Consider the following 25,651-nt stretch of genomic DNA (forward strand, 5'->3'; position numbering starts at 1 on the left):
TGCACAGTTGCTAGGCACAATGTCGTTACGTTTGCTTACAGTATGCTTGTGCGTTCCTTGAGCGCATCGCGCCTAACCTGTCAACTGGTGTGTAACAGTCCAAGCAGTAGATCGTGACTGGACGATGGGATTTGCTAATGCAGAAAACCATGAGATGCTCATGGAGTATGTTAAGTGTAGGAAGAGTACAATTCATTCTCGTATGGTGCATGTGACAAGATATCCCAGTAAACGTCAACCACCTCGTCAACATGTCACGCGAAAGTGATAGTGTTTCACCTAGACAACGTAAGAAAAGGAAACAAGTGACAAGAGAATAGGGACAAATTAATTTTCTTGCTACTGTTCCAGTTGATACGCATGTTAGCTCCCACACAATCGCAGGACCAAGTGGCATGAATCAGCCAAGTGTTCTACGCATTTTCTATCGATATAGGTTCCATCCCTATCACATCTCTCCCCGTCAAGAGCTTCATGGAAACGATTATGACAATTCTGTTAACTTCTATACATGGGCATTAAGAGAGAATACTCCAAATGGGTCACGTATCTTGTTTAGTGATGAAGCCACATTTACCAATCATGGCCTTATAAACCGCCAAAACATTCACTGTTAGTCTGCTGACAATCCCCATTGGTTTTGTCAGGTGGAATTTCAGTGCCCATGGGGTGTAAACACATGCTGTGGCATAAAGAATATCAGCTCATAGGCCAATTTTTCATAGACGGAACACCCAAGTATCACAACCTCCTAATAGACTGTCTTCCACGAATGCTTGAAGATGTTCCTCTGCAGACTGTGAGGAACTTGTGGTACCAACATAATGGCTGTCCAGCCCATAGTGCATGAAGTACTAAAACATGTCTTCAGAAATTGTTTCCAAATCGTTGGATTGGAAGCAGAAGACCTGTACCTTGGCAGGCCCTTTCCCCAGAGTTGACCTGTAGAATTTTTTCTGTGGAGAAGACTGAAAGATGCTGTCTACAAAGACATACCAACCACACCCTTTGATATGCAATGACATATTGCTGGAGCCTGCTCGGACATCTATGCTGAAATGTTAACATGTCTGCATCAGTCATTTCGTAATACGAGACTGGAAGCGTGTACTGCCACTGCCGGTGGCCATTTTGAACACAACCTATGATGGTCAGTTGTCTCATTACTGGTCAGAATCCACATAACTAGCGTACACACTTGTTCTGTTGTAGTGTGTGCTACCACCGGTGTTCTACAAGTATGGGTGTGGGAAATTTTCAAAATACGATACTTCATAAACGACTTGCACTAGAATCCTGCAACAGACACCACTGATGTTCCAATTTCACTCTACTTTTGGTTTGTTAATGTAAACAGGCATTATTCCATTTAAAAAGTGAACATTTTTACAAAAACTACACATTGTAACTGTTCTTACAATCTGTTTATTAGCTGACAATACGAGTCCCTGACTACCAATCCATTTCATGAAAACTGCACATCAATAGTACTTTCCATTTTCACAGTTTATGCAGTGCAAGCTCTAGGTGATTCACCTGCATATGTTCAACCAATAAACTGCAGCAATGCAGTACAAAAATTGAAAAGTCAGTTTGAAGAAATGGATGACGACCTACTACCAAAACTAGTGGCGTTCTATTTTTTCAGGAAGGAGGAGAAATATGGAGTAATCAGGCAAATGTTGGAAGCAGTGATCATGGCAAAAACGTTTTTCCAGCCCCTGGGAGGTAGGCTGCCTTGCATGACAAGCATTTTATGTGGGAACAGTATTTGCCTGCAAATCAATCAGCTTTTCAGGGTTGCTTACATGTCAGGGAAAAGAAAGGGATTTGTGGATGCCTGATTTGTAGGCCTGCCCTGCATGATAAGTAGTATCGGTCTGCTTTATTTAACTGCTTTGCAGGGACTAAAAGTGATGAACAGCAAGGCTGGGGACAGGCTGAGATGGATAGAGGAAGGGGCGGAGAACTGCTTTCTAACGTCTCATGTACAGTGTGCCAGCACTCCACCACACTGAACACATAAACGTAACCATACTGGATTGGGTTGTTTGGGGAAGGAGACCAGACAGCAAGGTCATCGGTCTCATCAGATTAGGGAAGGATGGGGAAGGAAGTCAGCCGTGTCCTTTCAGGGAACCATCCCGGCATTTGCGTGGAATGATTAAGGGAAATCACGGAAAACCTAAATCAGGATGGCCGGACGCGGGACTGCACCGTCGTCCTCCTGAATGCGAGTCCAGTGTATAACCATTCTGGACAAAAATATCAACTCTTTGGACATAAGGTTACTATATGTAATGATGCCTCAGTTCTGCAAGGAAGAGACTCCAAAAGTTTTTCAGGCATGCCATATAATAAAACTACTCAATGATTATTAGATTCAGTATACCTACCAGACTATGTAAATTTTGACTGCCTCATTTCACCCACTGTTCTGAGTAGCACCTGCTGACATTTTCTACAAGAGTAAAATAAGAAATAAGGCGGGCCTTATCGCAATAAGGTGCAAAGTGTTTGACAACCCAGCTACGAATCCATGCAGCGTTGCAAATGCAGAGGTCGTCATCCTGGGAACAAGACTGACTGTACACATCCTTCATGAAGATGTAGAAAAAGGGTAACACTTTGGTCATCAAGGATATTGAAATATACATTCTGGTTCATGCTGACAGTAACCTGAATGAATGTGTCAAATTCATGGTACTAGAAAGATCCGCAAAACACTAAGAAAATACCTGTGGTCTGACCTAAACCCTCCACAAACTGCTTATTCGAGTAGTCGGTTTGCTCGTTGCCATGTGTCATCAGAAAAGAGGCAAAATCGCTTGGCTTCAGTCCGAAGACTTGTTTGATGCAGATGCTAGTCGATCCTCCTCAGTAAGACTCTTAATCTCTACATAGTTCATCCTGCTTCCTATATTCAAGCCTTCCTCTCCCTTTACGATTTTCATTCCCCCCCCCCCCCCCCCCCCCCCGTCCCGACACGCGCGCACACGCACACGCGCGCAAGCGCAGAGAGAGAGAGAGAGAGAGAGAGAGAGAGAGAGAGAGAGAGAGAGAGAGAGAGAGAGTGAGAGAGAGTGTTCATTCCGTTACAACCTTCTATTCCTTAGGCTACACTCCATCAAATACCTCCCGAAACGACTTTCTAATATTTAAATTTATGTTTCACGTTAACAATTTCCTCTTCCTATAGCCAGCATGCGTTTTACATCCTCTCTACTTCAGCCATTACCAGCTGTTTAGCAGTCGAAATAGAAAAATTAATTTACTTTGCCACTCATTTCCTAATCTAATTTCCCTGTCATCACCTAATTTAATTAGACTCCATTCCTATAGCCTTGTTGTAATTGTCTTGATGTTCATCTTATAACTTCTTTGCAAGGCACTATCAATTCTATTCAACTGCTCTTCAAAGTCCTATACTGCGTGACAGAATTAAAATATTGTCGACAAATCTCAAAGTTTTTATTTCTTTTCGGTGACGTTTAATTGTCTCTCCAGATTTCTGTCGTTTCCTTTACTGTTTTCTCCGTGTACGGACTGATTAACAGCGGGGATAGGCTGCAGCCGTGTCTCACTCCCTTCTCAATCATTGCTTTCCTTTCATGCCTTTAAACTATTGTAACTTCAGTCCGCTTTCGGTATAAGCTGTAAATAAGCTTTCGTTCCCCGTATTTTATCCCTGCCACCTTCATCAGTTTAAACTCCATCTATATCTATACTCCGCAAGCCACCTTTACGGCATGTGGCTCGAATCTCGCTAATTTTTCCTTCATGGTCTTTTCGGGAGATATGCGAAGGAGGAAGTATTATAACGGGTGACTCTTCTAAACACGTACGCTCTCGAAATTCTAACAGTAAACCACACGGAGGTACCGAAGGCCTCCCTTGTAGCGTCTGCCACTGCAGTTGGTTGATCATCTCCGCGACGCTTTCGCGCTTACTAAATGAACCTGTAACGAACGGCGCTGCTCTTCTTTGGCTCTTCCTCTGTAAATCTTGTCTGATACAAATCCCATACTGCCGAGCAATACTAAAGTATTGGTCGAACGAGTGTTTCGCAAGCTACTTCCTTTGTTGATGGACTAAATTTCCCGAGGGTCCTTCCAATGAATGTCTGTCTGCATCACCCTTACCTTCGATTAGTTCTACAAGGACGTTCCACTTCGAATCGCTCCGTACGCATACTCCTAGATATTTTATGCATACGACTACTTCCAGTGACAGTTCTGCAAACACGTACCGTATGATAATGGGTCTTTCTGTCTGCTTAAGCTCAATGCCCTACATTTGTTTATATTGATGGTCAGTTGGGAATTCTTGCAGGCCTTGGTGCATTTCGCTACAATTTTATAGCGTCACGAATTCGCTGTACACAACAGCCTCATCAGCGGTAAATCTCATAGAACTTCCTACATTATCCGTTATGTCACTAGTATAATTTTACATCCGAAGACCTCTACGGCCTCCGGAAGTCACGGAAAACGCTTACACTTGGGCGGCGGTATTTACTGCTCTCTGGGTCTCCTGGACGAACAGAGCGAGTTGGATTTCACAAGATCGTTGTTTCAGGAACCCATGGTGATTTCTTAAGGAGATATTTTCAGACTACAGAAATGTCATAATACGCGAGGATAAAACATGTTCCACATATTCTACAACGCACCGACGTCAGAGATATAGGACTGTAGTTTTATGCGTGTGTTCTAGGACTCTTATTGAAAACGGGAATGATGTGCGCTGTTTCTCAATCATTAGAAACGCTTCGCTCCTCCAACGACATACTGTACGCTTCTGCTAGAAGAGAGGCAAATTCTTTTGCTTGCTCTGTGTGGAATCGTGTAAATATTCAGTCAGGTCCAGTGGCCTTACTTGTGTTGAGCGGTTTCAGTTGTTTTTCTATCCCATGGTCTTTTGTTTGGTACGTTATTTTGATATTAGTGCGACCATTTAAAGGAGGAACTACAGTATTGTCTTGCTCTCTGAAACAGTTTTGGAAAAAGACATTTAGTACTTCGGTCTTCGGTGTGTCAACGTTTCGATACCATTACAGTTATAGTGTATGGACAAATGGCTTCGATCCATTTACTGATTTACTGTACGAACTTCTTACTATGTTCTGTAAAGTCGGTAGATACAATTTTACTTTCGAATTCATTGACAGTTTCACGCATGCCCCTCTTCACGCTAATTTTGCTTCGTTCAGTTTTTGTTTGTCTGTGACGCTTCGCTACGTTCAAATTTACGCTTCGCTACGTTCAAATTTACAGTGAAGCTCTCTTCGCTTTCGAAGCTGTCGCACCACGGCGGGACTTACTCATCCCACATAACTTTGCTTGGCACGCACCTGTCTAAAGGCTATTGCACAATACTGAACTTATTCCTTCGATGCTCAACATTGCCAGTGGCGGAGATGAAAATATGGTAACAGTTCAGGCAGCGAATGCACTCAAGTCAACATTGCCTAAAGCTTTCTCTAAATCTAAACGCACGTTCGCCTTTCTTTAACCGATCTTGACGTCTAAGGGTATTAAGAATCTCTTGTATACCTTACATATTAGGTGCAATAGTTTTATCATGGCTAGCGCTCCCAATGGTCAAAGTAATTGAGGGAGCAACATCTAGTCCTGGGGCGTTGTTTCGAATTAGGTTTCCCAGGGCTCTGTCAAATTCTTCTCGCTATATCCTATCCCCCATCTCATCATCATCATCATCTACTACTTCTACTTCCTATAATTTTGTTTCCAAATTCATTTCTTTTATATAGCTGTTGTAACTATTCCCTTATTTGCTTAGTACTGACATGTCATCGGAATCCCTGACCTCGATGTTGAGATAAAGGAAATACAGGATTTTTTTTTTCGCCCTCATCTCTATACTTGTCCATTAACGCTGTCCATCTCCCGCATCGGCGGCCCAGGTCGGGGCTATCGATTGAGGTTCGCGTGCGGTCCTTTCTCTCTGAACTGGAGTCCTTCCGTTTACCACCTGTACTTGAGGTCCGTTGACGTTCGCCTCCATGGTGTACGCCTCGGCCACAACTTCGTCTGGAACTTTCACGTGGCCCTAAGGACTCCGTTAACCCCGCGGCTCTCCGCTGTCACTTCCTCTCGATTCTTGACGTGTGCCGCGCGGGATTAGCCGAGCGGTCTGGGCCCTGCAGTCATAGACTGTGCGGCTGGTCCCGGCGGAGGTTCGAGTCCTCCCTCGGGCATGGGTGTGTGTGTTTGTCCTTAGGATAATTTAGGTTAAGTAGTGTGTAAGCTTAGGGACTGATGACCTTAGCAGTTAAGTCCCATAAGATTTCACACACATTTGAACATTTTTTTCTTGACGTGTTCCGTGGCTCTGAAGTGATTTACACCGACGGCTACGTGGCTGACGGTCGCGGTGGCTTTGCCTACATTCACGGCGGCCACATTGAACAGCATTTTTTACCTGATGGCTGCATTGTATTCACTGCAGAGCTGGTGGCCATTTCTCGTGCACTTCAGTATCTCTGTTCATGCCCTGGGGAGTCCTTTCTTTCATGTACTGACTCCTTGAGCAGCCTGAAAACTATCGACGAGTGCTATCCTCGTCATCCTTTGGTAGCGTTCATCCAAGAGTCCATCTATGCCGTGGAACAGTCCAGTCGTTCACTGGTGTTCGTCTGGACCCCTGGTCACGTCGGAATCCCCGGAAATGAACTTGTTGACAGGCTGGCCCGGGCTACACGGAAAGCACTTCTGGAGATGGGCATCCCCGCAACTGACCGGCTTTCGTTATTACGCCGCAAGGTTTTTCAGCTTTGGGAGACGGAATGGCAAAATCTCAGTACGCACAACAAACTGCTAGCCATTAAGGGGACCACGAATGTGTGGAAGTCCTCGATGGGGGGCCTCTCGCAGGGACTCCGTGGTCCTCTGCAGGCTCGTCATTGGCCATGCTTGGGCGACCCACGGCTGCCTCCTGCGCCGTGAAGACCCACCTCAGTGTCGGTGCGACGCCCTGTTGACAGTGGCCCATATTCTGGTGCACTGTCCTTTGGCTGCCCTGCGACTTCATCTCTTGTTGCTGGACTCGTTATCATTGATTTTAGCAGACAACGCCTCATCGGCTGATTTGGTTTTACGTTTCATCCGTGAGGGTGGGTTTTATCAGTCGATCTGAGTTCTAGCGCATGTCCTTTGTCCGTCTGGATCCTCCACCCTAGTGCTTTTAAAGTGGATGTTTCAATGTGTTTCAGGGTGGCTGGCATTTCCTTTTTATTTTCGTGGTCGGCCAGCCACAGTAATCTGATTCCTTGTTTTCCTCTCTTCTGTTTCATGCATCTCTGTTGCTTTCTTGTCCACTTTTGTTCCTTTTAGTGTTCGTTGCCTTTCCTTCGTTCTTGTGGTCTTTCCTTCCTTTCTTTCCGTTTTGTTTTATGTGTCTCGTCTGTTTTATTCTCACACTTGTGGCATTGTTTTATTAGGAACAAGGGACTGATGACCTCGTAGTTTGGTCCCTTTCCTCCCTCTTTTGAACCAATCAACCACTAACGCAGCGCTCGGCGCTCTCGTGTTGTGCAGAGGACATCCGGTTGTACTTCGGCGACTCGGTGGCGCTCTACTTCAACTTCGTGAGCTTCTACACGACGGCGCTGCTGGCGCCCATGGCGCTGGGCTTCCTGCAGCTCTTCCTGTCCTACGAGACGCTCGCCTTCTTCTGCCTCTTCAACGTCATCTGGGTCACCGTCTTCCTAGAGGTCAGCACTGCTAGCTTTATATGGTGCTCACCCCGGTTTGTGACTTGTTTTTCGTTCCTTCTTTAAGAAAGCAATATACTGTGTAGTTCAGATAATTTAGATCTATACTTCATGCTAATAAGAAGATATTACAAAGGTCGCTCCTCGATGACCTCACTATTACTGCCACCTTATGTGAATAACTTACAATTTTATTTGACGCAAAAGGTATAATTATCCTGTTGTACAAGCGATACGAAAATGTTTTTCTATTTAATTTATTTATGTTTTAACCGAACATAACAGAATCAACAGAAAACGTGGATGCGACTCTGTCAAAGCTATTAACTGGTTCCAGAATGAGATTTTCACTCTGCAGCGGAGTGTGCGCTGATATGAAACTTCCTGGCAGATTAAAACTGTGTGCCTGACCAAGACTTGAACTCGGGATCTTTGCATTTCGCGGGCAAGTGCTCTATCATCTGAGCCACCCAAGCACGACTCAAGCCCCGTCCTCACAGCTATTAACTGGTATTTTTACAAACTGCCTTCCGCTGGATTTTTGGAAGCTACGCCTTATCCAGTTTTTTCAAAAAATAAAACGGCTCCAGAAGTGCGATGTTCCTGTAAGGAAATCTTTTTCTGAAAAACATGTTGACATCGAATATGAGCTGAAGCATTTGTGATACGTCCACTGACAATAGCACAAAAATATCCAGGTAGCTATGATTGAACAAGTTTATTAATTAAAGATGAATAGCACATCTGCCAACGGCTTTGCCGCTGGTAACACCGGTTCCCGTCAGATCGCCGCTGTCGGGCTGGGCTAGCACTTGGATGGGTGGCCATCCGGTCTACCGAGCACTGTTGGCAAGGAGCAGCAATTTGATTGAGGAGCTGCTTGACCGAGAAGTAGCGGCTCCGGTCTCGTAAACTGACATACCACCGGGAGAGCGGAGTGCTGACCACGTGGCCCTCCATATCCGCATCCAGTGACGCCTTTGGGATGAGGATGACACGGCGGCCGATCGGTCCCGATTGGCCTTCGTGGCCTGTTCGGACGGATACTCAAATGTGGATACTCAAATGTGGATTCAAATAAAACATAAGTCCTCCTCGAAATAGAGCAACAACATTTCAGGCAGCTGAAGGCCAGTGAGACTGTCGCTGAGTCTTAAGTTCAATAATCAAACACAATAGGATGCTCAGAGTTAATATACAAACTAAATGAACAAAGCTTATGTCCCATAGGGAGCAAAGTTGTCTAAGTCCAGTGTCTACCCATTTGAAAGTTAAACAGGACAAAAATTCCGAAGTTCACAAGCCTGCCATGTCAAGTCTCCCTGTCTTCTTCAGTGAGGCGGCCTCAAACACTCTTAGTCCACAGCTGGTAGCTCGGGGGGGTCATGAAGTCGGATGTGAATAGCAACGGTGATGTGGAGGCGGCTCTTGAGTGAGAATCCTGATTGATGGAATCCTTCCGGAATCGGCGTCTGACGCAGCAAACCTACTCCTAGCGAACTGGTCTGGTCCGAGCGCTGCCCTAAATATCATTTGGCGCTAGGATACAGCCGGCCTATTTTCGATCACGTGTCTTGCAGAAGAGAGTAGATTTATGCGGCCTGCGGCCTCTAGTGGTGCTAGAATTGCCTCACGGTTGACGGTCGGGTCATCGCCGTCTGTCTTCCAGAAAATTGTCCCCTATGTGTTACGCAACTTCAGAGCTCTGCTGTGATGTTCGTTGCTGACACGACAAGCGTTAAGCTTCGGTAAAGTATAAATTCTTCTCTGAAAGTAATTATCTAGTGTTTCGGCTTACGACAAGGAGAAACATGGAGATAAACACAGCAGACAAGAGTGTAGAAGTTTTTAAATGCAGTGTTAGAGAACAGTGCTGAGTACTAAGTGATTACCTATCATTACCAGTGAGGAGCTACCGAATAGAATCACTGGGGGATGGGGGAAGGGAGAGGACACATCATTTGTGGCAAACATAACTAGAACAACAGAATGGTTGATATGGCACATCCTGAGGCATCAGGAACTACTAAATTTGTAATGGTAGGAAGTTTAAGAGGTAATAAATTGTAGAGGTGAAGCCAAAAATGGACTGTACTAAGCAAGATAATGGAATGTAACCTGCAGTAGCTATGTAGAAGTGAAGACACCTGTGCAAACAGACTAGCAAGGAGAATTGCATGAAACCATTAGTCAGCCTAAGAACAGTATCAACAAAACGAAACTGTACTGAAGAAGACAGAAAGGCCTAAGTTTCTGGACGTACTTTTTTGAAAGTTTCAACTGGAAAAATCGTACACAGGAGCTGCAAAATGTTTCGTCTATCTGCTAATATCGTAAGAATAACTGCAAAGTTTGGGGAATTGCAGTCATTAAATTAACAGATTTTGTGTGTTTTCATAAGCATACGTTTTACTGTGGTGGTGGTGCATATAGTGAGTACTTGTGTTCCACAATGACCTCCACTCAGTTGTTACGCTCGCGGAAAAGCGGTTGATCGACATGATGTAGGTCACTGAATCGTCGCCGTTAGTAGTCCACTGCTGTGTGACAAGGGATATTACTTCACGTCCCAAGAAAGCTGCTGTTACCAGAAAAAGGCTGTGACTGTGCTTCATGAAGCTCCTGGCACCTGTAAAAGTGGAGCACAATAATAAATATGGAACTGGTCTGCTATTATTCCCATCCAAATTGGTATTCCAGTTCTCCCAAGATCGATTTCATGACGAAAGTACAATGGCTTATTATTTTCTAGGCTGCTCATACGGTCCATTTCAAAGGCTCCCCTTAATGCTGGGTCAGACTTAAATGGAGTGCTTGAACATCTTGATGGGTATCAGTCTCACTACAGCTGAAACGTGTGCTCGGTTGAATTCGGATTCTTGTGTCGAGGGAACAAGGAAGATATTACAGAGCCAAAAATACACTCCTGGAAATTGAAATAAGAACACCGTGAATTCATTGTCCCAGGAAGGGGAAACTTTATTGACACATTCCTGGGGTCAGATACATCACATGATCACACTGACAGAACCACAGGCACATAGACACAGGAACAGAGCATGCACAATGTCGGCACTAGTACAGTGTATATCCACCTTTCGCAGCAATGCAGGCTGCTATTCTCCCATGGAGACGATCGTAGAGATGCTGGATGTAGTCCTGTGGAATGGCTTGCCATGCCATTTCCACCTGGCGCCTCAGTTGGACCAGCGTTCGCGCTGGACGTGCAGACCGCGTGAGACGACGCTTCATCCAGTCCCAAACATGCTCAATGGGGGACAGATCCGGAGATCTTGCTGGCCAGGGTAATTGACTTACACCTTCTAGAGCACGTTGGGTGGCACGAGATACATGCGGACGTGCATTGTCCTGTTGGAACAGCAAGTTCCCTTGCCGGTCTAGGAATGGAAGAACGATGGGTTCGATGACGGTTTGGATGTACCGTGCACTATTCAGTGTCCCCTCGGCGATCACCAGTGGTGTACGGCCAGTGTAGGAGATCGCTCCCCACACCATGATGCCGGGTGTTGGCCCTGTGTGCCTCGGTCGTATGCAGTCCTGATTGTGGCGCTCACCTGCACGGCGCCAAACACGCATACGACCATCATTGGCACCAAGGCAGAAGCGACTCTCATCGCTGAAGACGACACGTCTCCATTCGTCCCTCCATTCACGCCTGTCGCGACACCACTGGAGGCGGGCTGCACGATGTTGGGGCGTGAGCGGAAGACGGCCTAACGGTGTGCGGGACCGTAGCCCAGCTTCATGGAGACGGTTGCGAATGGTCTCGCCGATACCCCAGGAGCAACAGTGTCCCTAATTTGCTGGGAAGTGGCGGTGCGGTCCCCTACGGCACTGCGTAGGATCCTACGGTCTTGGCGTGCATCCGTGCGTCGCTGCGGTCCGGTCCCAGGTCGACGGGCACGTGCACCTTCCGCCGACCGCTGGCGACAACATCGATGTACTGTGGAGACCTCACGCCCCACGTGTTGAGCAATTCGGCGGTACGTCCACCCGGCCTCCCGCATGCCCACTATACGCCCTCGCTCGAAGTCCGTCAACTGCACATACGGTTCACGTCCACGCTGTCGCGGCATGCTACCAGTGTTAAAGACTGCGATGGAGCTCCGTATGCCACGGCAAACTGGCTGACACTGACGGCGGCGGTGCACAAATGCTGCGCAGCTAGCGCCATTCGACGGCCAACACCGCGGTTCCTGGTGTGTCCGCTGTGCCGTGCGTGTGATCATTGCTTCTACAGCCCTCTCGCAGTGTCCGGAGCAAGTATGGTGGGTCTGACACACCGGTGTCAATGTGTTCTTTTTTCCATTTCCAGGAGTGTATTAGAGGTAGTGGTAACTTTGGAAGAAAAATGGAGTGAGAGGATCATGAGCTAGGCAAGACCACCACTGCTAGTGTAGTCTATATGGTCTGCACAGATTTCTGTTTTTCTTTAATAGCATTTTTATGTTGTTCACAATTGCACCATATTCTAAACTTTTCATGCTAATAAGACCATAGAAATATGGTTTTTTCCGAATTTACTTCTAATCAAAAAGCGATTCTGGTAGCTGGAGGTGTTTGTTCATCCCATCTTTCGAGTACTACTTCTGATATTTCCATAGAAACTTTCATTCCCTAACACATATTTCTTTAGAAGTCAATCACTAATTTTCAAAGATTTCACTTTAAAAATGTTTTAATACAATCCAGTTCTTTCATCCCCTATTTTATCTCCTTAGGGGTTGAATTTTCAAAAACTCTGAAATACTTTTTTACATCCAACCGAGAAGTCAAATAGATATTGCTTTAAAAATGTTTCATTAGCACTCCAGTAATGATTTATTTAAGAAAAAGTTTCAGCCCATTATTACACCCGTTAGTCGTTAAATTCTCAAAAATGCTGAAGCAAGTAATTTTGTATTTCTGACTGAGAAGCCAAATACCGATTTTCGTAGTTATAGCTGGGAAATTACCTTAAAATCGGTATATTTTCAAAAAACCTCTCACCTCCATTTCAGGCCCTGAGGGGTCGAATATCGAAAAATCTTCGAAGTTCAAGTTTCTACTGTTAGCGGCTTGGACTGGATGATGATGATGATGATGATGATGATGATTATGATGGGTCAGCCAGTTTGAACATTTCCTTTCACATAGAGAGATAATGCGGGAATATATTGGAACATTGTATGGTGTCGAAGAGCCTGATAATTTAAAGGGCGAGAACGCTCTCCTCACAAGTCAGCCTGCATTGCTGAGACCAGGGAAAGTCAGGACTTTGAGACAACACGGCGGCTTACATGTGTGGAAACGTCACGAGAGATTGCTGGTTGTCACACACAATTTCTTATGATCATTGTAGCTTCATTGCTTTATAGATGAAAATGAGTCATTAGTGGGAATTGCGGTTCATTTTGTTTTCACCCATTGCAGTTGTTAATTTTATTACTGTCGTCAAGTGTAAGCTTAATCTTCACAACAGTTTTCACCGGGGAATAAATTCACGTGAAGCTCTAATTAATATTCCTGCTTACGGCTCATACGAATTCGAAGTTCACCCTGTTTTATTATCTGTTGTGCAATCAGTACATTTTGCCTACTCCAGTCTTCGTACAACATTATCCTGTAGTTGTTGTGGCCTTCAGTCCGAGGACGTGTTTGGTGCAACTCTCCATGCGAGTCTATCCTATAAAAGCATCTTCATCTCTACGTAACTACCGTAACCTTCAACCGTTTGCGCCTGCTTCCCTTCTCAAGCCATGCTCTTCCTCTAAGATTTCCACCCCACCTCCCCCCCCCCCCCCAACACTTCCTTCCATCACCAAACCGACAATTTCTCGATTCATCGGGATAAATTTCTTTTTCCTCAATTTGTTTCAGTGCCTCTTCGTTAGTTAGATTTATGCATCTAACTTTCAGCACTACGGGATGGTTACAGTTAAAGTTCTCTGCTTGAGAGGGCCCCCATGAAAAACGAGTGACTGCAGGGCAATGAAACTATAAACCATTTAAAGATAAACATAATAATTTCCACATGAGAGGGTTCAAATCTGGTGATCTTGGTGGTCAGTCAGATTGGAACGATCGGTAAATGTTTCGGTTACGAAGTAATAGAGTTACCTTACGATCAGTGTGAGGTGGAACTCCATCGTGGACCAAATAAATTACTACAAAGCACCTCTCTCCCGGGGAGTAGGGATCGCATGTTGGCGAAGAAAATCACAGTAACGTGCGTGTTCACGCTGCATATCCTTGATACTTGGGGTCCCATTTCCTCAAAGAAAAATGGATTACTCATAAGCTGTGCCACAAAGCCACAACACACGGTGACACTTTCACTATGCAGGGGAACTTCATGAACGTTCGTTGGCGATACGATCCCCAAATGCTACAACTGTCAATGTCCACTTCCCCAATGAGGGCGAAGTGTGCTATATCACTCTACAAAATGTTAAAAGGCCATACGTCGTCAATTTCAGACCTTGCAAAAAACATGAGAGAGAAATACACTCGAATGTCTACGTCACGTAGCAAAAATTCGAGAGTAATGTGAAGTTTGTATGAATACCATTTCATACTTTTTCACAACACTTTTCGAACAATGTATTATGGAATGCTCAGGTGTCCTGACACTAATGCACCGCATGAAGATCGCTGCGTCGAACATTCTCGGGCCTGGCAACAGTAACTTCTTCACCAATTTGTGGCGCAATTGACCTCTCCCAGAAACAAATCGAATCATTGGCGGATCTTTCTAAAGTGCGTGACCACCAAGATCACCAGATTTGAATGCTCTCATGTAGAAATTACAAGGTTTTTAATGTTTTATTCGTTACTTCTCTTTCGCATATCCTTAAAAATGTTTCCCCAAAGTTTCTTTGCCGTACGGTTTCTCATTTTACAAGAGGGCCTTTTAAAGTAGTGAAAGTTTAATAGTAACCCTCCTGTATTTGTAGCACCATATTCTAAAAGCTTTTATTCTGTTCTTGTCTGAAATATGACTGTCTGCGTTTCACTTCAGTACAAGCCTACACTCAAGACAAATACGTTCTACTTCGGCCATCATCAGCTGTTTTGCTGCGTACATAGCAAACTTATCTACTGTATTTAGTGTTTCATTTCCTAACACAAATGCCCGAGCATCTTCAGATTTAATTCGACTTCATACGATTAACCTTGTTTTACTTCTGTTGATGGTAATCTTGAAATTATTTTCAAAATGCTACCCATATTTTCAGATGTTCGAAGTACATTTCCGTCTGATGCACTTCAGTTCCCTCGCCAAATTTTTCCTTCTTTTCGCTTTCTTCTTGCTTATTCTACAGATTGAATAATATTGAGATGTCTCATTCGCTTCTCAACCACTGCGTCCCTTTCATGTTGTTCGATTTTTATTACAGCAGCCTGGTTTCTGTACAAGTTTTTAAATAACGTTTCGTTCCCCGTACTTCAGCTCCTCAGGATTTCAAACAGTATATTGCAGTCAGAAATGTGAAAGGTTTCCTCTGATCTACAGATGCTATAGACATAGGTCTGCCTTTCTTTGACTTGTCTTCTAAGATGTGCCGTGTGGTTAGTATTGTCTCGCGTATTGCTACATTTCTCCGAAACCCAAAATGATCTAGCCCGAGATCGGCTTCTACCAGTTTTTGCATTCATCTGTAAGTAATTCATGTCAGTATTTCGTAACCATGACTTATTAAAAGTAAAGTGATAGTACATTAACGTTCTCACTTGTCACCGCTCACCTTTTTGGAATAGGAATTACTATGTCTGTGTTGAAGTTTGCGGGTGTTAGACTGTGCCATATGTTTCACACTACGTGGAATAATTTTGTCGTGGCTAGCTCTCCCAAAAATTTGAATGATTCCGAGGGAATGCCGTCTGTTCCAGGGGCACTGTTTCGACTTAGGTCTTTTCGTGCTCTGTCAAATTATTCTCGCAGTTTCGTATTTCCCATCTCATTTTCGTTCTCACAAGATATTTTTTTTTTCTTCCTGAGGGCTCCGTGTTCAGAGTTAATTGCCAGTAACCGTATCAAGGCATTGATAGTAGTGTCTCACTAAGGTAGACATAAAATTATCCTCAAAAAGATAGTTTTATTCACCTTTAGCCATTAGAAAAACACTGTGTAGATAGCTTCCTATTAAATGTGAGTCGTCTTAGGGGCTAATAGAGTGACTGAAAAGAAGTTGTGACGGAAGTAACACAGAAGCGTAAAATTAGATAAAATAGGGCAAAATGGATATGAAAATAAAGTTATTTGGAAACTCGGATAGTTTGAAGCAGGCGTATTCGTTTCTGTCTCCTTAAATTACAACAGACGATGATAGTGGAAACGATTAATTAACTGAATCTTGGTGAATTGGAGTACAGAAGCAAGGAGCTGACAGGTGCTAAGCGTACTCTGGCCCATGTTCAGACTCATATCGTAAAATTATCGACCTTTATTCGTACCTAAGGAGTTAGTGAATAATGTACTTATTGCGCGGTCCAAGAAAGCAAAAGCCAATGGACGTGAAAATTCCCGCTCAATCAGCCTGGTGTATTCAATAACAATAGATGTTCTAACTTGGGTTAGAATATCGTTTTGTCTTTTTCATTACTGCGCATTTTCAGTTGTATGGTATACCCCGTCAAACGAACGTACTTGAGTTAGTCAGAACTTGGGTTGGTCACACTTCATTAAAATAGTGTTATGTGGAGGATGGACTTGTAACATTACACGAAGTGTTGCATGAAAAATTTGTGACTTAACACACACTTCCAAGTATAAAGTGTACTGAGGTAAAGCACAGCGACATCTCGTGACCAGCTGGAATAAATACACTATTCAACCATGAAATAAGAGATTCGATGTTGGCATAATCCTCCAACCAGTTATTGCAATAAATTTACTCTTCTTTGAAATTTCACCACGTAACGGTGTATTTTCACACTGAATTTTTTCGATCAATATATCACTCTGCTTCAGTGTGCTCGTCACAGCATTTTGTTCCAGAATTTTCGAACTGGAACATGTCTGATTAGCTCAATCATTCAGGGGAGTGGAAACTTCAATTTGTGATCGCAGCCTACCGTGTAATTTAATTTGCTGAAATTTATTTTGCGTGTGCGATCTGAATATGCATTTATTTGGCGTCGTTCACATAACGTATTTTAGTCGTATTTATCAAATCAGTGATAATTACTAATAAAATTAAATATGGAAAAATGGGAGCCAGCTGCACGTGGACTAAATCCCGTTAAGCCTTGCAGAGATCATATTAACAACCTAATCTGTTAACCACTATTACAACTTCGACTTGTTTCCGTACCCTTAAATCCCGTATCAGATATACATTCAAGTTGTATTGCTGTTCCAGTTTGAGTAGGTGTACTGCAACCTTTTCCTTAATTCTCTAGAATATAGTTTACACATATTTCCGTGGTTAGGATTCTTTCACTAACATGCAAAACCAGTTACTGCATTTAGTTTACCAGTTTGATTTTATTCACGTTTACGAAACCGTGGTTGTTAAGATCAGAGGTAAAATGTAGGCTCATAATACAAAAGCTAAAACTGACGTTTTTCTAAGGAGCAAGCCTTCCTTATCAGAATTATCCAACAGGAATGTTATAAAAGCAATATCAAGATAAAAATCGAAGTATCAACAAAAACATTAAGAATCCCTTGTTCACTACCGTTGCAATCGTGTCTTCCTAAAATTACGACCTGTCGATAAAATAAACTAAAATGAACCTGCGTATGCAGTGTCACTGCAATAGCTAGTACTTATACCACCAGGGAAGACACACCCAGATAGAAACACATACGTAGCGCGACTCGGCACTTAGTGTGCGTAATCAAGAAATCAAAGATAATGCACACACCTGCAGAGATGTACGGGAGTTCTAATCTCGTCACTAGCTGAATATCTACAGAATTTTAGGAAGACCCGGTTATTTAAGGAGGTCGTAATGAGTTTTTAATACTTTTACTTATATTTTTATCTTTGTCACATTCATTAGTCTTGTAGAATAATTCTGACGGTTAAGGCTTCCTCCTTTGAAAAGCGTCAATTTTAGTCCTTTCTCATTGTGAAAAGTGACTGACGTTGTATTTTAACTCTGATATTACCAGTGTTTTCTTTTCGGAAATCCGTTTAACTTGAAAGACTTGATTTTCTGCCCTCTTTGCTGGTTTCCACAGAGGTTGTTAGAGGCCACCGTCTCTCTTTCACTCCAACACTGTTTGTAAAAAATAAAATAAAATACACACAAATACATTGTATATGTAGTCAAGTCCCTTGAAATCGACAGCTAAAACACTGCCAAAAACCTGGATTCGGTAAGGAGTGAAGGGCTGAACCCGTACATAAGTGAATTCTCGAGTATTTTCGTAGGTAAGTTATCATAATCACTGCTTTGATTAGAAATCAAGAATCAGTGGGATTAGTATTCTTAGAGATTCCTGTCAACGACTGTTCTATGCATAGCAAGTTGTTAATGTGAACAGGTTTGAAAATAGGATGGCATTTAAAGTCTCAACACACATTCACAGAATACACTTGCCATGCTGGGATAAGACATAACGCTCGCACTCTGCATTTACAAAAAATCCTAGATCTCCGCTTTGCGATGTGGATTATATTAGTATGCCAAAATCAGGTTTAGAGAGTAATCGGATAGTTTTAAGAAAACCCTTGTCTAACAATAAAGAGAAAGAGATCAGATAAAACAAAAATATAGGGCTACTGTGTATCTACGAACCTCTCAATAGCTTTGCGGGGGAAAAAATTCTAAAAAACTGGGAATAAAATCTAAGATATTAATCAGTGACATCGGGGCAGCAAGTGAAATAAATTTGAATCCCAATTAAGGAATGTTCTCTGCAAAATATCGAGTGGCGTAAAGGAACACAGGAATCAGAAAATAAAGGGCAGATTAAGGAAACTGTTCCACATAGCATGCCACAAGAATGCAGGCGGTAGAATACCGGAAGTAATGACAAATTAGCTTCATATTTGTATAAGATCAAGAGGCAGACCAAGACAAATTGAAGCGACTACGGAAACAAATGAGAAATGTAAAAAGCGAAATACTAACACATCAGGACGCTTAAGGACGAAGTTATTACTGTGTTGCATAAAATATAACAGATAGCTGAAGCAAATGTGCCATTCCCCACCGCGCCCACTTATCGTTGCTGTTGTAACTTATTACCTTACGTCCACTGCGTCAGCCTTTAACTCCCATAATAGTTCTAGATACAGGCATTAAAATTTCTACATGGTTTCGCGCGATATAGGTCCGAGATTGAAAAGAAGGAGCAAAACATCGAATTTAATGATACGGATTTTTTTTACGTGCTATAAACTCTCCATTTCAAATGTTTTCGCGCTAATGTAAAATAAGCGTCTCCAAAATCGTGAATAAAATTGTGTGTCTGTTCTCAATTCTAAAGTTGGTCCGAATAGTTGTGGAAAGTGGTGTGTCCTTGCCTCTGAACAGACTTTCCCAGCCAGTTGTAGGATATCCAGTTTGAGGAATCCGAAAGACGGCCCAGTTTTGACATTTTTAGCATTAATAAATGAGAGATAAGCGATAGAAAAAGTCTAGAAGCGAATTACATTCGAACTAGAGGTGTTTGAATATAAAGTTCGTTACTTACCGCTAAGCCGTTAGGATACAGTAGTTACCATGTCAAAAGGCACAGCGAGTAACTTTCTCTCTCCATTTCACATCACTTAAGCCAAGTTATTCATCACGGGTCGAGTATACATATATGCATTATGTGATGACTAAAAAACGAGAAACCTGTTTGCGAAAGTGCATATACAGGAAAGCTACATTATAGAGCGTCTGTATAAACTACTGGAAGGCAATCCTAAACAGAAATATATGTGTGTCGCAGAAGAGTCTTTCAGCATGATCCCTATGGTTTATTGCCCTCAATTCTTCATTTCTATTGCAAGGCATTGAAAACAGAACGTAGGAACAGCACTCACATTAGTGAACGGTATATAAGAAAGTGTTAACAAAGTGCAAATTGTGTGCCTATGACTCGAGTTTTGTCCTGAGACACTGCTGTAATGGGGGAGTGTAGGTACTGAGATGGCGATGAAAGATTTTCTAAACGCTAGAACAGCGACTTGCACGAAGTTCGGAAAATGCTGATGAGCGACTTTGTTAGCTTGAAAATATCCTTTGAGAATGTATAGAACTAACCCATAATGTGATATCATAGGATATAGAGTGAAAGTAATCAAAACAAAGAAGCTTTACGTGTTTCAGTGACAGTATCATTCTCATGGAGAAAAACTCTGTTCCTGGAAACGATTCTAAACACAACACATCTAGGAAATTTTACGTCCAATTTTAGTTCTAGAGAATTAAAATATTCGACCTTGTCGGTATTTAGTCATAATACAATCCCCTTTACAAGTGATGTAAGAAATGTTATATTTTGTCGGGTACCCAGTTAGTCCTGGATAAACTGACTAAACCAGAGGTTGTACAGAGTTTCAGAGAAAGCATAAGGGAACAATTGACAGGAATGGGGGAAAGAAATACAGTAGAAGAAGAATGGGTAGCTTTGAGGGATGAAGTAGTGAAGGCAACAGAGGATCAAGTAGGTAAAAAGACGAGGGCTAGAAGAAATCCTTGGGTAACAGAAGAGATACTGAATTTAACTGATGAAAGGAGAAAATACAAAAATGCAGTAAGTGAAGCAGGCAAAAAGGAATACAAACCTCTCAAAAATGAGATCGACAGGAAGTGCAAAACAGCTAAGCAGGGATGGCTAGAGGACAAATGTAAGGATGTAGGGGCTTATCTCATGATGGGTAAGATAGATACTGCTTACAGGAAAATTAAAGAGACCTTTGGAGAAAAGAGAGCCACTTGCATGAATATCAAGAGCTCAGATGGAAACTCAGTTCTAAGCAAAGAAGGGAAAGCAGAAAGGTGGAAGGAGTATATAGAGGGTCTATACAGGGGCGATGTTCTTGAGGACAATATTATGGAAATGGAAGAGGAGGTAGATGAAGATGAAATGGGAGATACGATACTACGTGACGAATTTGACAGAGCACTGAAAGACCTAAGTCTAAACAAGGCCCCTGGAGTAGACAACATTCCATTAGAACTACTGACAGCCTTGGGAGAGCCAGTCTTGACAAGACTCTACCATCTGGTGAGCAAGATGTATGAGACAGGCGAAATTCCCTCAGACTTCAAGAAGAATATAAAAATTCCAATCTCAAAGAAAGCAGGTGTTGACAGATACGAAAATTACCGAACTATCAGCTTAATAAGTCACAGCTGCAAAATACTAACGCGAATTCTTTACAGACGAATGGAAAAACTGGTAGAAGCCGACCTCGGGGAAGATCAGTTTGGATTCCGTAGAAATGTTGGAACACGTGAGGCAATACTGACGCTACGACTTATCTTAGAAGAAAGATTAAGGAAAGACAAACCTACGTTTCTAGAATTTGTAGACTTAGAGAAAGCTTTTGACAATGTTCACTGGAATACTCTCTTTCAAATTCTGAAGGTTGTTGTTGTTGTGGTCTTCAGTCCTGAGACTGGTTTGATGCAGCTCTCCATGCTACTGTCCTGTGCAAGCTTTTTCATCTCCCAGTACCTACTGCAACCTACATCCTTCTGAATCTGCTTAGTGTATTCATCTCTTGGTCTCCCTCTACGATTTTTACCCTCCACGCTGCCCTCCAATACTAAATTGGTGATCCCTTGATGCCTCAGAACATGTCCTACCAACCGATCCCTTCTTCTGGTCAAGTTGTGCCACAAACTTCTCTTCTACCCAATCCTATTCAATACTTCCTCATTAGTTACGTGATCTACCCATCTAATCTTCAGCATTCTTCTGTAGCACCACATTTCGAAAGCTTCTATTCTCTTCTTGTCCAAACTATTTATCGTCCATGTTTCACTTCCATACATGGCTACACTCCATACGAATACTTTCAGAAATGACTTCCTGACACTTAAATCAATACTGGATGTTAACAAATTTCTCTTCTTCAGAAACGCTTTCCTTGCCATTGCCAGCCTACATTTTATATCCTCTCTACTTCGACCATCATCAGTTATTTTGCTCCCCAAATAGCAAAACTCCTTTACTACTTTAAGTGCCTCATTTCCTAATCTAATTCCCTCAGCATCACCCGACTTAATTAGACTACATTCCATTATCCTTGTTTTGCTTTTGTTGATGTTCATCTTATATCCTCCTTTCAAGACACTGTCCATTCCATTCAACTGCTCTTCCAAGTCCTTTGCTTTCTCTGACAGAATTACAATGTCATCGGCGAACCTCAAAGTTTTTATTTCTTCTCCATGAATTTTAATACCTACTCCGAATTTTTCTTTTGTTTCCTTTACTGCTTGCTCAATATACAGATTGAACAACATCGGGGAGAGGCTACAACCCTGTCTTACTCCCTTCCCAACCACTGCTTCCCTTTCATGTCCCTCGACTCTTATAACTGCCATCTGGTTTCTGTACAAATTGTAAATAGCCTTTCGCTCCCTGTATTTTACCCCTGCCACCTTTAGAATTTGAAAGAGAGTATTCCAGTCAACATTGTCAAAAGCTTTCTCTAAGTCTACAAATGCTAGAAACGTAGGTTTGCCTTTCCTTAATCTTTCTTCTAAGATAAGTCGTAAGGTCAGTATTGCCTCACGTGTTCCAGTGTTTCTACGGAATCCAAACTGATCTTCCCCGAGGTTGGCTTCTACTAGTTTTTCCATTCGTCTGTAAAGAATTCGTGTTAGTATTTTGCAGCTGTGACTTATTAAGCTGATAGTTCGGTAATTTTCACATCTGTCAACACCTGCTTTCTTTGGGATTGGAATTATTATATTCTTCTTGAAGTGTGAGGGAATTTCGCCTGTTTCATACATCTTGCTCACCAGATGGTAGAGTTTTGTCAGGACTTTCTCTCCCACGGCCGTCAGTAGTTCCAATGGAATATTGTTACTCCGGGAGCCTTGTTTCGACTCAGGTCTTTCAGTACTCTGTCAAACTCTTCACGCAGTATCGTATCTCCCATTTCATCTTCATCTACATCCTCTTCCATTTCCATAATATTGTCCTCAAGTACATCGCCCTTGTATAGACCCTCTATATACTCCTTCCACCTTTCTGCTTTCCCTTCTTTGCTTAGAACTGGGTTTCCATCTGAGCTCTTGATATTCATACAAGTCGTTCTCTTATCTCCAAAGGTCTCTTTAATTTTCCTGTAGGCGGTATCTATCTTACCCCTAGTGAGATAGGCCTCTACATCCTTACATTTGTCCTCTAGCCATCCCTGCTTAGCCATTTTGCACTTCCTGTCGATCTCATTTTTGAGACGTTTGTATTCCTTTTTGCCTGTTTCACTTACTGCAATTTTATATTTTCTCCTTTCATCAATTAAATACAATATTTCTTCTGTTACCCAAGGATTTCTACTAGCCCTCGTCTTTTTACCTACTTTATCCTCTGCTGCCTTCACTACTTCATCCCTCAAAGCTACCCATTCTTCTTCTACTGTATGTATTTCCCCCATTCCTGTTAATTGCTCCCTTATGCTCTCCCTGAATCTCTGTACAACCTCTGGTTCTTTTAGTTTATCCAGGTCCCATCTCCTTAAATTCCCACCTTTTTGCAGTTTCTTCAGTTTTAATCTACAGGTCATAACCAATAGATTGTGGTCAGAGTCCACATCTGCCCCTGGAAATGTCTTACAATTTAAAACCTGGTTCCTAAATCTCTGTCTTACCATTATATAATCTATCTGATACCTTTTAGTATCTCCAGGGTTCTTCCATGTATACAACCTTCTTTCATGATTCTTAAACCAAGTGTTAGTTATGATTATGTTGTGCTCTGTGCAAAATTCTACCAGGCGGCTTCCTCTTTCATTTCTGTCCCCCAATCCATATTCACCTACTATGTTTCCTTCTCTCCCTTTTCCTATACTCGAATTCCAGTCACCCATGACTATTAAATTTTCGTCTCCCTTCACAATCTGAATAATTTCTTTTATTTCATCATACATTTCTTCAATTTCTTCGTCATCTGCAGAGCTAGTTGGCATATAAACTTGTACTACTGTAGTAGGTGTGGGCTTCGTATCTATCTTGGCCACAATAATGCGTTCACTATGCTGTTTGTAGTAGCTTACCCGCATTCCTATTTTCCTATTCATTATTAAACCTACTCCTGCATTACCCCTATTTCATTTTGTGTTTATAACCCTGTAGTCACCTGACCAGAAGTCTTGTTCCTCCTGCCACCGAACTTCACTAATTCCCACTATATCTAACTTCAACCTATCCATTTCCCTTTTTAAATTTTCTAACCTACCTGCCCGATTAAGGGATCTGACATTCCACGCTCCGATCCGTAGAACGCCAGTTTTCTTTCTCCTGATAACGACATCCTCTTGAGTAGTCCCCGCCCGGAGATCCGAATGGGGGACTATTTTACCTCCGGAATATTTTACCCAAGAGGACGCCATCATCATGTAATCATACAGTAAAGCTGCATGCCCTCGGGAAAAATTACGGCTGTAGTTTCCCCTTGCTTTCAGCCGTTCGCAGTACCAGCACAGCAAGGCCGTTTTGGTTATTGTTACAAGGCCAGATCAGTCAATCATCCAGACTGTTGCCCTTGCAACTACTGAAAAGGCTGCTGCCCCTCTTCAGGAACCACACGTTTGTCTGGCCTCTCAACAGATACCCCTCCGTTGTGGTTGCACCTACAGTACGGCTATCTGTATCGCTGAGGCACGCAAGCCTCCCCACCAACGGCAAGGTCCATGGTTCATGGGGGGGATTCTGAAGGTGGCAGGGGTAAAATACAGGGAGCGAAAGGCTATTTACAATTTGTACAGAAATCAGATGGCAGTTATGAGAGTCGAGGTGCATGAAAGGGAAGCAGTGGTTGGGAAGGGAGTGAGACAGGGTTGTAGCCTCTCCCAGGTGCTATTCAATCTGTATATTGAGCAAGCAGTAAAGGAAACAAAAGAAAAATTCGGAGTGGGTATTAAAATCCATGGAGAAGAAATAAAAACTTTGAGGTTCGCCGATGACATTGTAATTCTGTCAGAGACAGCAAAGGACTTGGAAGAGCAGTTGAACGGAATGGACAGTGTCTTGAAAGGAGGATATAAGATGAACATAAACAAAAGCAAAATGAGGATAATGGAATGTAGTCGAATTAAATCGGGTGATGCTGAGGGAATTAGATTACGAAATGAGACACTTAAAGTAGTAAATGAGTTTTGCTATTTGGGGAGCAAAATAACTGATGGTCGAAGTACAGAGGGTATAAAATGTAGACTGGCAATGGCAAGGAAAGCGTTGCTGAAGAAGGGAAATTTGTTAACATCGAGTATAGACTTAAGTATCAGGAAGTCGTTTCTGAAAGTATTTGTATGGAGTGTAGCCATGTACGGGTGTGAAACATGGACGATAAATAGTGTAAAAAGAAGAGAATAGAAGCTTTCGAAATGTTGTGCTTCAGAAGAATGCTGAAGATTAGATGGGTAGATCATGTAACTAATGAGGATGTACTGAATAGAATTAGGGTGAACAGGAATTTGTGGCAAGACTTTACTAGAAGAAGGGATCGGTTGGTAGGACATGTTCCGAGGCATCAAGGGATCACCATTTTAGTGTTGGAGGGCAGCGTGGAGGCTAAAAATCGTAGAGGGAGCCCAAGAGACGAGTACACTAAGCAGATTCAGAAGGATGTAGTGTGCAGTAGTTTATTGGATATGAAGCAGTTTGCACAGGGTAGAGTAGCATGGAGAGTTGCATCAAACCAGTTTCTGGACTGGAGACGACGACGACGACGACGACGACGACGACGACGACATATCTGCCATGTGTGCCGACAGAGCCTTGACATATAGACCA

The 25,651-nt window shown here is 42.8% G+C and overlaps 1 protein-coding gene across 2 annotated transcripts in view; it reads left to right on the forward strand.

Annotated features, from left to right (window-relative positions):
* Window positions 1–25,651, forward strand: part of LOC124596011 (anoctamin-10) — a 321,895-nt gene that overhangs the window by 184,107 nt on the left and 112,137 nt on the right. For both annotated transcript variants that reach the window (XM_047134964.1, XM_047134965.1), the window contains exon 7: window positions 7,560–7,735. In XM_047134964.1, the coding sequence (XP_046990920.1) occupies window positions 7,560–7,735 (176 nt within the window). The remainder of the gene's footprint in view (window positions 1–7,559; window positions 7,736–25,651) is intronic.

This window comes from Schistocerca americana, chromosome 2, assembly GCF_021461395.2.
Source record: "Schistocerca americana isolate TAMUIC-IGC-003095 chromosome 2, iqSchAmer2.1, whole genome shotgun sequence".
NCBI lineage: Eukaryota > Metazoa > Arthropoda > Insecta > Orthoptera > Acrididae > Schistocerca > Schistocerca americana.